The 13,715-nt window shown below is 41.8% G+C and overlaps 1 protein-coding gene across 1 annotated transcript; it reads right to left on the minus strand.

Annotated features, from left to right (window-relative positions):
• Positions 1–6,476: 6,476 nt before the first annotated feature.
• LOC122240773 (acyl carrier protein, mitochondrial-like) lies at positions 6,477–6,930 on the minus strand. Its single transcript, XM_042993849.1, has 2 exons — positions 6,767–6,930; positions 6,477–6,678 (listed from the first exon to the last, which is right to left on the minus strand). Exons 1-2 carry the CDS (start codon positions 6,928–6,930, stop codon positions 6,477–6,479), a joined length of 366 nt encoding a protein of 121 aa, XP_042849783.1.
• Between the last annotated feature and the right edge of the window lie 6,785 nt (positions 6,931–13,715).

Raw genomic sequence — 13,715 nt, forward strand, 5'->3', positions numbered from 1 at the left:
AGACAGAGAGAGACAGACCATGAGTGGGGAAGGGGCAGAGAGAGGAGACACAGAATCTGAAGCAGGCTCCAGGCTCCTAGCTATCAGCATAGAGCCCAATGTGGGGCTCGAACTCACAACCGCAAGATCATGACCTGAGCCGAAGTCAGATGCTCAACTGACTGAACCACCCAGGTGCCCCATGACTGTCCCTTTAGCCTTGACTCCAAAATAAGAAATGTGGAGCAAATGTAAATTGGACCCACAGAGTCTTCCAGCTAAGCTCCGTCTAATTCAGCTGAATCATGGTTGATCTACAGACCTTTGATCCTGAGATAAATGCTTGCTATTCTTAAGCCCTTGAGTTTTAAGGTGGTTGTTACACAGCATTATTGTGAAAAGGCTAGCCAATACAGGATGAAATGTGTGCTCTCATGAGATATAACATGATGGTTAAGGGTGCAGTTTCTCAAATTTAGCACATCTTGTTTTGAATCTCACTTCTCTTATTTACTTTATGTGAAATGTTAATGCAGTTTGCTTAACCTCTCTGAGACTCAGTTTCCTCACCTGCAAAATAGAAAGAATCATGGTACCAACCCCATAGCAATGTTAGACAAAATGAAACAGTACGAATTAAGCAGTTAAGACTGTGCCTGGTATGCAGCAAGTAAATGGTTGGTGTTATTAACAATAATAATAATTTTAATTTCTATAAAATGAATCTTACTTTTCTAGTAACTTATAAAACTTGATATATTTTTTCTATAAAACTGGATACAAAGACTTATTTAGAAATATTTGGTGAAGAAGGATGAAGGAGATAAACATCTTGCCACGTGGCCAATAAGTTCCATATGGTATTAGAGTTTCTTGTGTATGGGAGGTGTATTTTCTATGAAGCAAGACGATCTGTGTGTGTATGCATATATAAAACAGTTTTGAATTACTCTGCAACAATCTCCCACATCTGAGCCCCTTTCACAATAAAGAACTTACATTTCCATATCCCAGCGTCCAGGATATGAAAGTGTGGTGTCACGTATTAACAGACTAGGTCTCACTCTACGCTCTGGGCGCCCAGAATTGTTCCTTAGAGTTCACGTCTAATAGTTCAATGCTGTCGTACTTCACCTTCATGTACTTAACAGACAGGTATTAAGTACTGGGTATTGCACCAGGGACTAGAGGTAGAAGATAAGTAAGACAATGGCGCTGCACTCATGGCAGTCATAGTTTCGCTGCAGACTGGCAAATATATTTCATATTGGTGTCAACTCTCACAGATATAGAGGGGCCGCCTGGAGCCCTGGATGAACACAATTGTAAGCAGCATTGATCTTAGCAGGGAAAAGAGTTGTAGGCATGGAAAGAAGGAATGGTTTTGAATGCTTGCTAAATCCAGGTTTAGCTGGGGACAGGAAAAAAAAACACAACAAAATATAATTTAATACAGTAAACGCTATTTGGGAGATAAGAACAAAGTAGCATCAAACACAAAGCAAGGAGTAATTAATTTTGCCAGAAGGGGAGTGGAATAAGGAAAGGCTTAATTGAAGAGGTGAAATTGTAGTGGGGTTTGGATGGATAACCAGGAATTTAGTAGGTGGTGAAGTGGGGAAGGAAGATTTCAGGCCAAGAATGCATCATGAGCAAAGGCACAGAGATGTGTGAGTACGTGGGGGGTTAAAGGAATTGTGAGTAGTCCTGTTTAAGAAGAACGCAGAGTGTGGGGTTGGTGCTGGTAAAAATGAGTTGTCACAAGGGGTTGGGACCAGATTGTATTGCTTTATCCTATAAGCCGTGGGACTTGTTGAAGGCTTTGAAGACAGAGCATAGTATGGCCACATATGTGCTTTAAAGAAGTTACTCCAGGAGAACTAGATTGGAAATGGAAAAAAGAGAAAGAGGCATGAGAACAGAGCCTGTTGCAGCCATGTAGACAAGAAACACAGGACATCTGAACTGAGGTGGCATGGGATGGGGCAGAGGGAGAGGAAATAGCATCATCACACGGCACAAGGAAGCTCTTTTCTCAAAAATGACCTATCATTATGGTTTCAATCCATATAAAGCAAATTCAATAGTCTAATTTTTTCATTGCTCATGTCCTAATATTACTGTTTGAATATGTATACATGTCATTAAATTACACATACAAATGGGACTTCCAAGAGTAACCTCAGATTTTTAGTTTTTTTATTATTTATTTATTTATGTTGGTGCAAAAAGGTGATTTTATTAAAGCATGGGGACAGGACCCCCTGGACAGGAAGAGCTATCTAACCTCAGATTTTTTAATTTATCCTTGCAACAATCCTATAAAATAGGTACTGTAATTCCCATTTTGCAGAGGAGAAAACTGAGACTCAGCAATTTAAAAAACCCAAGATCAGTGATCTTGGACTATACATCTTCACAATGTCAAAGGTAGCACTTGAACCCTAGGCAACTTGAGTCCAGAGTCTATGCTCTTAATCACTACTCTACACCACAGAAACAATTAATTCCCCATTTCTACTCAATGTTAAATCTCTTCCATCCCTCTTCTTTTCCGTTTTCTGTATCTTGATCCTGGAGATAAGCTAATGAGTATCAGAGAAGTGTTGAAAACAGGAGAAGGTACCAAAGAGTTTAAAGATAACTGTGACTAAGACTAACCTCTGAAATCATCCAAATAACTTGGACTTGAAGTCTAAGAAAAGCTATTGATACTGAGTGCTTGAGAGATTTGTCAAGTAATCCTGAACCTCTTACTCTATTGGAATCAATGCATTTCAAGGCACTGCCAATGTACCCAGCAGCATGCTAGGGAATATATCACCTGTGACTTGGCCTTTAGCACAGACGCAGGGGAGAGAGCCCAGGACTGAGATGGGAGACATACTTTGGGGTCCTGGCTCTGCCATTCACCTGCCCTGTGACCTTGGACAAGTCACGTCCCCTTAAGGGGACTTCCCACCATAAGAAATAGCCCCAGTGATCACAAAGGTCCTTACCATTCCTACAACATTTTTGTGCCCGTCTCCAGGATTCATTTGAAGGAAAAATAAAAGCACAGTTAATATTCAACATAAAAGCATGGTAATAAAACACATTCAATGACCACGACTGGTTTAGCAATCACTTGGCCCCTGAAACAACCTCTTAACTATGCAGGGAGAGTGTTTATCATTTCTGCTCCTGCAGAAACGGACACTTCGCGAAGAGAATAGGCTTTACTATTTCTTCCTCTTTCAAAAACTGTTGCATTTGAAATCTCACAAAATATTGAAAACTTGTTTTAGAGGACCAGAGGCACTTTTAAGCTGCGTTCCTGCTTTATCCCTCCTTTCTTTTCATCTGGCCTGGAGAATCCCCAGTGGTGATTTTTAAACATGTTTAGGTACTTAATCGAGGAGGCTTTCGAGGCCTTCCTTCGGGGTTTGGGCAGCACGGAGTTTACTCTGAGGCAAAATATCTTTAACAATAGCCGGATATGCTCCCTGTTTCCTGGGGCTAAAGATTGCAAATAGATTTTTGCATCCCATTTCTTCCAGCGGGAGACCGCGGGGTGAATGGAAACACAAACTTGCTTTTGCCACTTGAAAAGCACCGTCAGTTTTCTCGCAGCTATCATTTTGGCTTCCGGAGGAACCGAAGGAGCAAATGTTGAGTTTTGTAACAGTGCAATCCTAGCTGCCTTCCAGCTCTAACAATCAAGATCCACGTCTCCAGAGAGCACGGCTCCAAGCAATTATTAGAGATGATGGCATTCCTAGAGGGCTGGGGCCACATGCTCTGCCCTCTAAAATAAACACTTCTCTTCGAGCTTCATACTATGCGTTACTCCTTACATGTTATAACACGGGAGCTGACAGATTGGTTGCAAAGCTGCAACTAATATTTTTGAGGGCATAAGAGATGATTGTGCTAGTTCTAATTCCAGAGCCGATCTTTTTAGCAGATTATGATGGATGATTCGCCGCGGTGGTCAGCGACTCCTGTATATTTTAGGTGGAATGCTTTCTTTTGACACATACTTTACAGAGACATATGTGTATCCTATTTTAATTAATGGAAGAAATGATTCATTCACAAGTGAAAGATTTAATTAAATAAAGGGTCAGCATGGGTCAGCCATGAATTGCAAAATACCTCTGATGTTTATTATACTCTCCGCTGTCTCTGCATGCTGTCTGGAGTGGTACATGGCAGTAAAGGCAGGTCCTGGAAAGAAATGAAATGAAGTTTAATTAATTCATTCATTCAACAAATATTAATTGAGCCCCTACTGCGTTCTAGGCGCTGTGCTAGGCTCTGCAGATAAAATGGTGAACAGACATGGTTTTTGCCTTTACGACAGCTACAAGGCAGCAGGGGATGATGTGAAAATGTTGGGGTTCAGAGCCGACGGCCAAGAAAGAACTCCTGAGGCATCTTTGGTGAAGAAAGGTGATTTCATTAAAGCATGGGGACAGGACCGGTGGGGAGAAAGAGCTGCACTGGGGTTGTTATGGGTGACAGATTATTTACCTTCAGGTTGGGAGCAGGTTCAGGATAGAGCAAGTCTCTAAGGTATTTTTGGAAGCAAGGTTTCCAGGACCTTGAAGGGTTAGCTGCTGTTAGAAAAGTCATTTATTACTGTTTAGTAAAAACTCAGTCATGATGGTGGGGTTTTGGGGTGGTCCGGGGCCAACAGCCAAGAAAGAATTCTTGAAGACATCTTTGGTGAAAAAAGATGATTTTATTAAAGCATGAGGACAGGACCCGGGGGCAGAAAGAGCTGCACTGGGGTTATGACAGTAACTGATTATATACCTTCAGGATGGGAGGGAGTTAGGGAAAGAGTAAGTCTCTAAGGTATTTTGGAAGCAAGATTTCAGGACCTTGAGGGGCTAGGTATTGTTAGGAAAACAAGCCATTTATCACTGTTTAGTAAAACCTCAGTCATGAGACCCTTCAGATGTATATCAGGGGGCCATAAGCTTTGAGTATGATTGCCAGGATATATCCTGGGGGAGTTGAGATAAGGAAGTTTCCAAAGGAATTTTTATACGTTAAAGTAGACTTACAGGATCATGGGGGGTCAGGATAATGTTAAGCCAAGATTCCCTTTTGCCCCTAGCAAAGTGTCACCATCAAGGCTGCTGAGCTCCCAGAGAGAGGTCACTCTTCCTGTTTCAAGAACTTCTCAATGGGCTGTAGGCAGTAAGGGAATTTCATTTTTCATTTGCCTTTGTTTCCCACATCACCCTGGCAAGCACTTAAACCCCTTTCCTTTGTTCTTGGGTAGCCAGGAGTGTCCGAGGACTATCACACAAACCCCACCTCGGAGGTGGTGGTGCAGTTAGCCCGTGCTTTGCCCTCAGCTTGCCCCATGCTCCCTCACCAATGAGACACTTCAGATGTATTTCAGGAGGCCATAAGCTTGGAGTATGATTGCCAGCATATATCTTGGGGGGAAGAGATAAAGGAATTTCCAAAGGAGCTTTTATATGTTTAAGTAGATTTACAGGATCCCAGGGGTTAGGATAATGTTAAAGTAAGGTTGCCTTTTGCCCTTAGCAAAGTGTCATCATCATCACCGAGGCAACTGCGTTCCTAGAGGAAGGTCACTCTGCCTGTATCAAGGACTTGTCAGTGGGCTCTAAGTTGTAAGGCAATTTAATTTTTTCTTCTGCCTTTGTTTCCCACATCAGGGGAAACAGGAAAACAATGAGAAACAAACAAATAGAATACTATTATTACAGATGGATTGTAACATGTCTTATGAAAGAAAAAGTCATGTGTGGGCTGTCTTCCTTGCAGAGTCTTGGAATTGTTTGTAAAGATCTTCATATCCAACTTCATGGTGCCATACTTTTTAAAATTTGGAATATACATCTGAAACCAACCTGACCCAAGTCCAGTATATACAACTACACATATTGAGTTACCCAAACACGGCTTATCACGGTAGCTCCTTCCTGTAAGTAAACCTTGTGCTTTAGAATCACAGAAACATGAATTCCAATTCTAGCTTCAGGTTTCTTTGATTTCCGGCCCTGTGCTATTGCTTTGCTTCTGTGACCTCAGTTTCCTCAGTTACAGGAAAGAATAATAATAATAGTGCATAAGACATTGTGTCTTTGTGAAAAAAAATACATGAATAGCACCCAGGGCACAGCATTAATATTCAGCAGCATTAATATTTATAATTTGTGTTCTTTTTACATTAGTAGTAGTAGTAGTAGTATTTTTGCCTCTCTTCCGGAATTTTCTTCATTCTACTTTTGTTCAAGTTGTCCACGTCATTTTCTTATGCCCTCATTTGATGACAGAGGCTCCAACCTTATCTTTTTCCTTCAGTTTTATAGATTTATATTCTAAGGGCAAAAACACTCAGACAATTTAAATCCAAGTCTACACAGAATTACACCATCAAGGTCAGCAATAATGCCAAAAGCACGTTCTCACTCCCAGGCACTCGCCAGGATCTTGAGTCTTCTCTCAGTGAAGGAAAGGGGACTGATAGTTTATTCATGTGCATCCTTCTTATCTGCAATGTAATCTACATTTTCTTGTGGACATATTAGCTTCTCCACTTCCCCATCAGGAATTTCAAACCCAAATTCATCCTCCATGGCCATGATAATCTCCACTTGATCCAAGTGTCTAAACCCACATCTTTCATAAGGTGGGGATTTACCAGGCCTTCTTGGGTTGATCTTGCACAGACTTTCAAGAGGAAAGAACATGTAATTGATCCCCACTAACATCAAAGGGGGTGCATCAGTGTGACGGAGGCATGATTGGGCCACTCTACCAGAACCTGTGTGAGCCCTGAGGCTGGCAGCGAGGCCTGGGTCTCCTCTGGCCAGCACACAGGGTCGTGCTGGGTGGCTTGGCCATGGCCAGCGTGTGACCTGGGTGGGGCACGAAGGCCGCCTGCCACCAGCACGCACAGGTGGAAAGGTCACGAGTCACCATGGCTCCCCTGACCCCCAGAGATCACAACTTTTTAAGCATTGGACCCAGCCTGATGTATGGTTGGTATTCAATTAATAAATATCAAATGAATGGATGAAATTCTTTCTCTTTTTGGAACTGGGTAGGAGAAAAAAGTTGACAATAAACAGTCACTCAAAGGCTTCTTGTAACTATTGTAATGAAATCTGTATGCCTTATCATGGTACACAGGAGCCTACATGCCCTGGCCTCTGCCTACCTTCCAATCTCAGCCACCACCACTTTCTCTCCTGTACTCAGCTTCAGCCTCCAGCCTTGCCTGCGATGCCCTTCCCCTAGAACTGTGCATGGCTCACTCCTGCCAGTACTTCAGTCCTTTAAATATATTCTCTTCACAGGGGCCTTCTCTGACCACCTTGCCTCTTCATTTTCTATCTCCTTAACCTGCTTTATTTTTCCTCAAAGCATTATCAGTGTCAGAAATTTCATGATGAATTTCTGAGTTTACAAATTTACTATCTATTTCCCCCGCTTATCACATGTGAGCTCCTGAGGGCAGGAGCCTAGTCTGTTCCTGTCCAGCCCTGAGTCACCATGACACTGAGTGAATCAAACAAATTTAGTATCCGTTTTTTATTTTCCTAGGGAAATATACATATTTTATTTTCCTAGGGAAATATACATACTATCCAAATAGTTTCATTTTTATTTTCCTAGGGAAATATACATACTATCCAAATAGTTTCTGTAGTACCGTAGCTTCCAAAATTTCCAAAAGAAATCTTTCCTCCCCAAATCTTTGCTTGCAGCACTAAATTTAATTTTTTTTTAATATTTTAAAAAAGTTTTTAAATCTGTATTTATTTTTGAGAGAGAGACAGAGTGTGAGCAGGGAAGGAGCAGAGAGAGAGACACACAGAATCTGAAGCAGGCTCCAGGCCCTGAGCTGTCACCACAGAGCCGGACGCGGGGCTCAAACTCGTGAACTGTGAGATCGTGACCTGAGCCGAAGTCGGACGCTCAACCGACTGAGCCACCCAGGCGCCCCTAAGTTTATTTTCTTTTTTTAAACCACAGAATGGCAGCAAGAGGGAAAATAAATTATTCTAGTTGTACAGAAAGTAAAGACACAGCCCCTGCAGGAGGATCTCTCACTGCCCAAATTTTAATAGAATTCCTACACGTTCTACCTTCTCATCATGAGCCTGGCTCTTTTGCAAGTCGCTTCCTTTGAGCTTAAAAAGTAGTTTGTTACCCCTGTTCTCAAGGCCAGCAAACATGGATTTTCTCTAGTTTTCACATGATCTGGCGCAAAGCATCAGGAAACTTGGATGTTTCGTTTGGCATCTTTCGCTGACCAAGAACTGAAGAACTGCAAACAGGAGAGGTGTCTCCGTTTGCCCCGGATGTCTCAGCGGTGGAGAGGAAAGGCGAGAAGCGCACATCCCACAATATTGTCCAGGAAGCAGCCACCGTGATTCACGCTCGCTGGCTTGGAAGAAAGGAGGGACCCGGGGAGGTGTGCTCCACTCTTGCACATGTGAGGGCGGGGAGCCTGGGTGTGCCGCGTGCACTTTGCTGCGTGGTGTGGGGCTCTGCTGCGGTTCTTTTGGAAGCACTGGGTCCAGGAAGTCTCTCCAAAAAGCCAAACAATGCCGGCTGTTCCTGGCAAGGCCAGGCCTGGCTTACTCAGTTTCGTGTTTTAGGAGAGGTGCTTTGGGGTAACAGAACTGGCTCCATGTCCACCATGACCACATCAGCCCTGGTTTCCGCTGTGCAAAAACAAAATTCTAAAGAATGTTACCATACCAAATTGTATGCGGCTTTTGTTTTATAAACAACTTTCTCTCTCTCTCTCTCTCTTTTTAGTGTGTGGAAACTGTAATAAAGACCAGTACCAAATCCAGTTGTCTCCCAGAAAGCCAACTCAACTTGGGAGACTTTCTCTCAGCACGAGGCCCTGTTCTCTTCTAGCAGCTAGTCTTAAAATCCGACTCCAGGCGGTCAAGAGCACAGCAGTGGGTTCTCAGCACCTCATCTTGGAACGTGGGCTTCTTTCTGCTTCTGAAAGATAAGGTTTCAGTATCACTCATAGAGCACCGATAGGAGACGGCCGGCCAGAGTTGACAAAGTGTTCTCAGACAGGATCTCAGCTCTACTGGGGAAGGGAGAGAATCGCTGTTTAGACTGCCAAGCATTCTGGGCTCGCATATCCCACAGGTAATGAGAATACTTCATGAAGGCTCTGATATGCTCAGATGCCTAGTCATTCCTTGAAGCTCATTGCTTCCAAATGCCTTACTTCCTTCGGTGCGATTTCATTTAAGACAAGTAAGATGAAAGCTTACGACAGGAAGTTACTGATTTTCAAACACAAAGAAGGCCAGGGTGATAATATCAATGGAATAAATATATTTTAGGAGAAAACCTAGCAGATTCTTATTATTTACACACATGACAAATCACAAAATAGAGTTGAATGCCAGAAGCCTTTCCCTTGGGACTAAGAAACTATGGGTTTATCTGCAATAATCCCCTGAGCATAGATCCATTTACAACTGACTCCAATGGAGAATTTACAACGGAGGGAATTTGTGTTGTGCGTTTTCATCCCAGATTGCATGACGCAGTGGTTAAGACCACTTTCTTTCTTTCTTTTTTTTTTAAGTTTATTTATTTATTGGGGGGAGTGAAGCCATTTTCTTTCTTTTTTTTAAAATTGATTTATTTATTGGGGGGAGTGAAGGGGCAGAGAGAGAGGGAGAGACAGAATCCCAAGAAGGGATTCAGCACAGAGCTGGTCACAGGCCTTCATCCCATGAACCATGAGACATGACCTGAGCCAAAACCAAGAGTCACTTAACTGACTGAGCCACCCAGGTGCCCCAAGACAACCATTTTCAAATGGAGCTCTGTCTCGAAGCTATGCCTCAAATTCCACATCTACAAAATGGGGATAATAATATACTTATTTAAAAGTGTTGTTATGAAAATAAATAATATAATCCATGAAAGTGCTTGGCATAAGATCTGACATATAGTAAGTGCCCAATAAACATCACTTATAAAAATTATTAGGATGATTATAACTTATGACATTATTACTAAATCTAATATTTGTTTCTAATGAATCCTAACTATTTCTTTCTATTTCTCCTTCCATTTTTTTTGTCTGCCTTTTGACTTCAGAATGTCTGGTATATTACGTAGTAAAATATAAAATCACTTCCTCAAGGCAAATTTCCTTGAGAAATAATATAGATCATGCTACAGATTTCTTTAAATATCTGGGCCTTGCTAATTCCAATGGCAAGGTAACATTAAAATCAGCATTCCTTTCTATCCACTACTGGATTATAAGCTCCTGTTTAGAATCTTCTTTACTATTCCCTTTTCAGCTCCTGACACATGGGGCTGCTCAAAAAATATTTTTTGAGTAAGTGCTCTTTATTCACACAGGGGAAAAAACAAGTACTACTGCCTTAGTAACCTCCACCATTCTTCTGTCTAACACTTTTCTGACAAAGAAGTTTCCCTGGTGAGTAGGAAGTTCTAAGATAGAGGTGATTGTGAGCAAGGGAAACTCTCCATTCTTGCATTTTACTCTTCCTGGTGGTCTGTTTTAAAGAGGTCACTCTAGGGGTGCCTGGGTGGCTCAGTTGGTTAAGCGCCCAACTTTAGCTCAGGTCATGATCTCGCAGTCCATGAGTTTGAGCCCCCCTGTGCTGACAGCTTGGAGCCTGGAGCCTGCTTTGGATTCTATGTCTCCCTCTCTTTCTCTCTACCCCTGCCCCACTCATGCTCTGTCTCTCTCACTCTCAAAAATGAATAAATGTTAAAAAAAAATTAAAAAAAAAAAGAGGCCACTCTTAGGAACAAAAGCTGTATGACTGGCTAGCACATCTCATTAGATGTGTCATTTGAAATACTGACTCATTATTTTAATAGCCCCTTTCTTAACTTAGGGTCAGAATTATTTTACCAGCATCACCCTTTTCATTTATTTTGGGAAAGAGCAGTCACTGTTTCATGGCCCTCTAATTGGATAAGTGACTCTTCCTAACCTTGAAACAACTAAATAGAAAGTATACCCAGTGACCTTAAAAAGCCGTCTCCTTTTCTAATTGGCATGTATAATCTAGAATTTTTTGAACAGTGCTCTGAGTTCTGACACCTTCCTGTAAATGGGCATGCATGTGAGTGGGTAAAAGACAGGGGATGGTGGTGATGGAAACATGCATCCCCTTCATTCCAAATCAGATGAAGAGGGCTTCCATTGGGCCACAAGATGAAAGCCACATGTTGGCAGATACAACCGTGGCCTATAGTCTGACTCCCACTGGGATATCCAGAAGCTGAGCAATGGAATAACTGGCTACTTTGAAGGCAGAATCAGGAGAGGGCTGCTGAGTTGGACAAAGTCCTGTACACCCTTAGTTTGGGAGGACAAAGCGTGAGTATATCCCCTGGAACATACCTGGCGATGCTATAGAGAGAGCTGAGTCACAGACCTGTTAAATTTTTTCCGGCTGAACCTTCTGGGTAAGGGGATTCCACCAAGTGTGAGCCCATGGAGAGTGGCTTCTCTTAAGCCAGGGTCTACAGAAAGGGGAACAGTCAAGTCAAGGAAAATGTACATTGAAGTTGCAGTTGGAGGGCTGGACTCAGAACCTCCACAAGAGCCCTAGAAAGCACTCCACTGCAGAGACAGCTTTAAACATCTGTCAGCCCAAGAACATGAGGCCAGCCTAGATAGAACCAACTCAAATAAGATTTTTCCTGACCTTTATGTCCTCTGCTGTCCCTTGCTCACACGCTGTAGGAGTCAGAAACTGGAGAGCAAGCTGAGGGGTAGGAGAAGGGAAGGGCAGGAGGAAGAAATATGTGAGGCTTCATAGCCCCATCCCCACCAAAGTCTCCCTTGCTCACTGTAACACGGCCCTTTTGACCTTTCCTCTGTAACTCAAACACTCCAAATTTGCTCACACCCCATGGCCTTTGTGCTTGCTGTTCCCTCTTTCTGAAATATTCTTTCCCTAGATTATCAAATTGTTGGCAGATTTTCTTTTCTATAGAAACATGATCTGTTTACATTTAAAACAATATTCTGAATCAGACAACACAAAGAAATTAAAGGCATCCAAATCATCCAGGAGGAAATCAAACTTTCACTCTTAGCAGATGACATGATACTCTATATGGAAAACCCAGAAGATTCCACCAAAAAACTGCTAGAACTGATCCATTAATTCAGCAAAGTCACAGGATATAAAATCAATGCCCAGAAATTGGTTGCATTTCTATACACCAATAATGAAGCAGCAGAGAGAGAAAAATCAAGGAATTGATCCCGTTTACAATTGCACCAAAAACCATAAAATACCTAGAAATAAAACTAACCAAAGAGGTGAAAAATCTATACAGTGAAACCTATAGAAAACTTATGAAAGAAATTGAAGAAGACATAAAAAAATGGAAAAAATGCTCCCTGCTCATGGATTGGGAGAATAAATATTGTTAAAATGTCTATACTACCCAAAGCAATCTACATATTCAATGCAATCCCTATCAAAATAACACTCCTGTCTTTTACACAGAGCTAGAACAAACAATCCTAAAATTTGTATGGAACCATAAAAGACCCCAAATAGCCAAAGCAATCCTAAAAAAGAAAAACAAGCTGGAGATATCACAATTCCAGACTTCAAGATGTATTACAAAGCTGTAATCATCAAGACAGTATGGTACTGGCACAAGAACAGACTCTCAGATCAATGGAACAGAATAGAGAACCCAGAAATGGACCCACAAACATACGGCCAACAAATCTTTGGCAAAGCAGGAAAGAATATCCAATGGAATAAAGACAGTCTCTTCAGCAAATGGTTGGGAAAACTGGACAGTGACATGCAGAAGAATGAATCTGGGCCGCTTTCTTACACCATACACAAAAATAAACTCAAAATGGATGAAAGACCTAAATGTAAGACAGGAAGCCATCAAAATCCTAGAGGAGAAAGCAGGGAAAAACCTTTTTGACCTCGGCTGCAGCAAGTTCTTACTCAATATGTCTCCAGAGGCAAGGGAAACAAACAACCAAAAAAAAACTATTGGGACCTCATCAATATAAAAAGCTTCTGTACAGCAAAGGAAACAATCAGAAAAACTAAAAGGCAACCGATGGAATGGGGGAAGATATTTGCAAATGACATATCAGATAAAGGGTTAGTATCAAAAATCTATAGAGAACATATCAAACTCAACACCCAAAAAACAAAAAATCCAGTGAAGAACTGGGCAAAAGACATGAATAGACACTTTTCCAAAGAAGACATCCAGATGGCTAACATGCGCATGAAAAGATGCTCAACATCACTCATCATCAGGGAAAGACAAATCAAAACCACAATGAGATATCACCTGACACCAGTCAGAATGGCTAAAATTAACTCAGGCAATGACAGATGTTGGTGAGGATGCAGAGAAAGAGGAACCCTTTTGCTCTGCTGGTGGGGATGCAAACTAGTGCAGCCATTCTAGAAAATAGTATGGAGGTTCCTCAAAAAATTAAAAATAGAACTACCCTATGACCCAGCAATTGCACTACTAGGTATTTATCCAAAGGATACAGGTGTACTGTTTTGAAGGGGCAAATGCACACCAATGTTTATAGCAGCACTATTGACAATAGCCCAAGTATGTAAAGAGCCCAAATGTCCATTGACAGATGAATGGATAAAGATGTGATACACACACACACACACACACACACACACACAATGGAGTATTTCTTGGCAATCAAGAAG

Source organism: Panthera tigris, chromosome C1, assembly GCF_018350195.1.
Source record: "Panthera tigris isolate Pti1 chromosome C1, P.tigris_Pti1_mat1.1, whole genome shotgun sequence".
Classification (NCBI taxonomy): Eukaryota; Metazoa; Chordata; class Mammalia; order Carnivora; family Felidae; genus Panthera; species Panthera tigris.

Bases quoted from the DNA above. Each gene is read 5' to 3' on its own strand.
- LOC122240773 (XM_042993849.1), bottom strand. From the start codon at position 6,930: ATGGTGACTCGTGACCTTTCCACCTGTGCGTGCTGGTGGCAGGCGGCC. The intron at 6,679-6,766 runs GTAGAGTGGCCC...TCCTCTTGAAAG, and splicing joins CAGGGCTCACACAGGTTCTG to TCTGTGCAAGATCAACCCAA.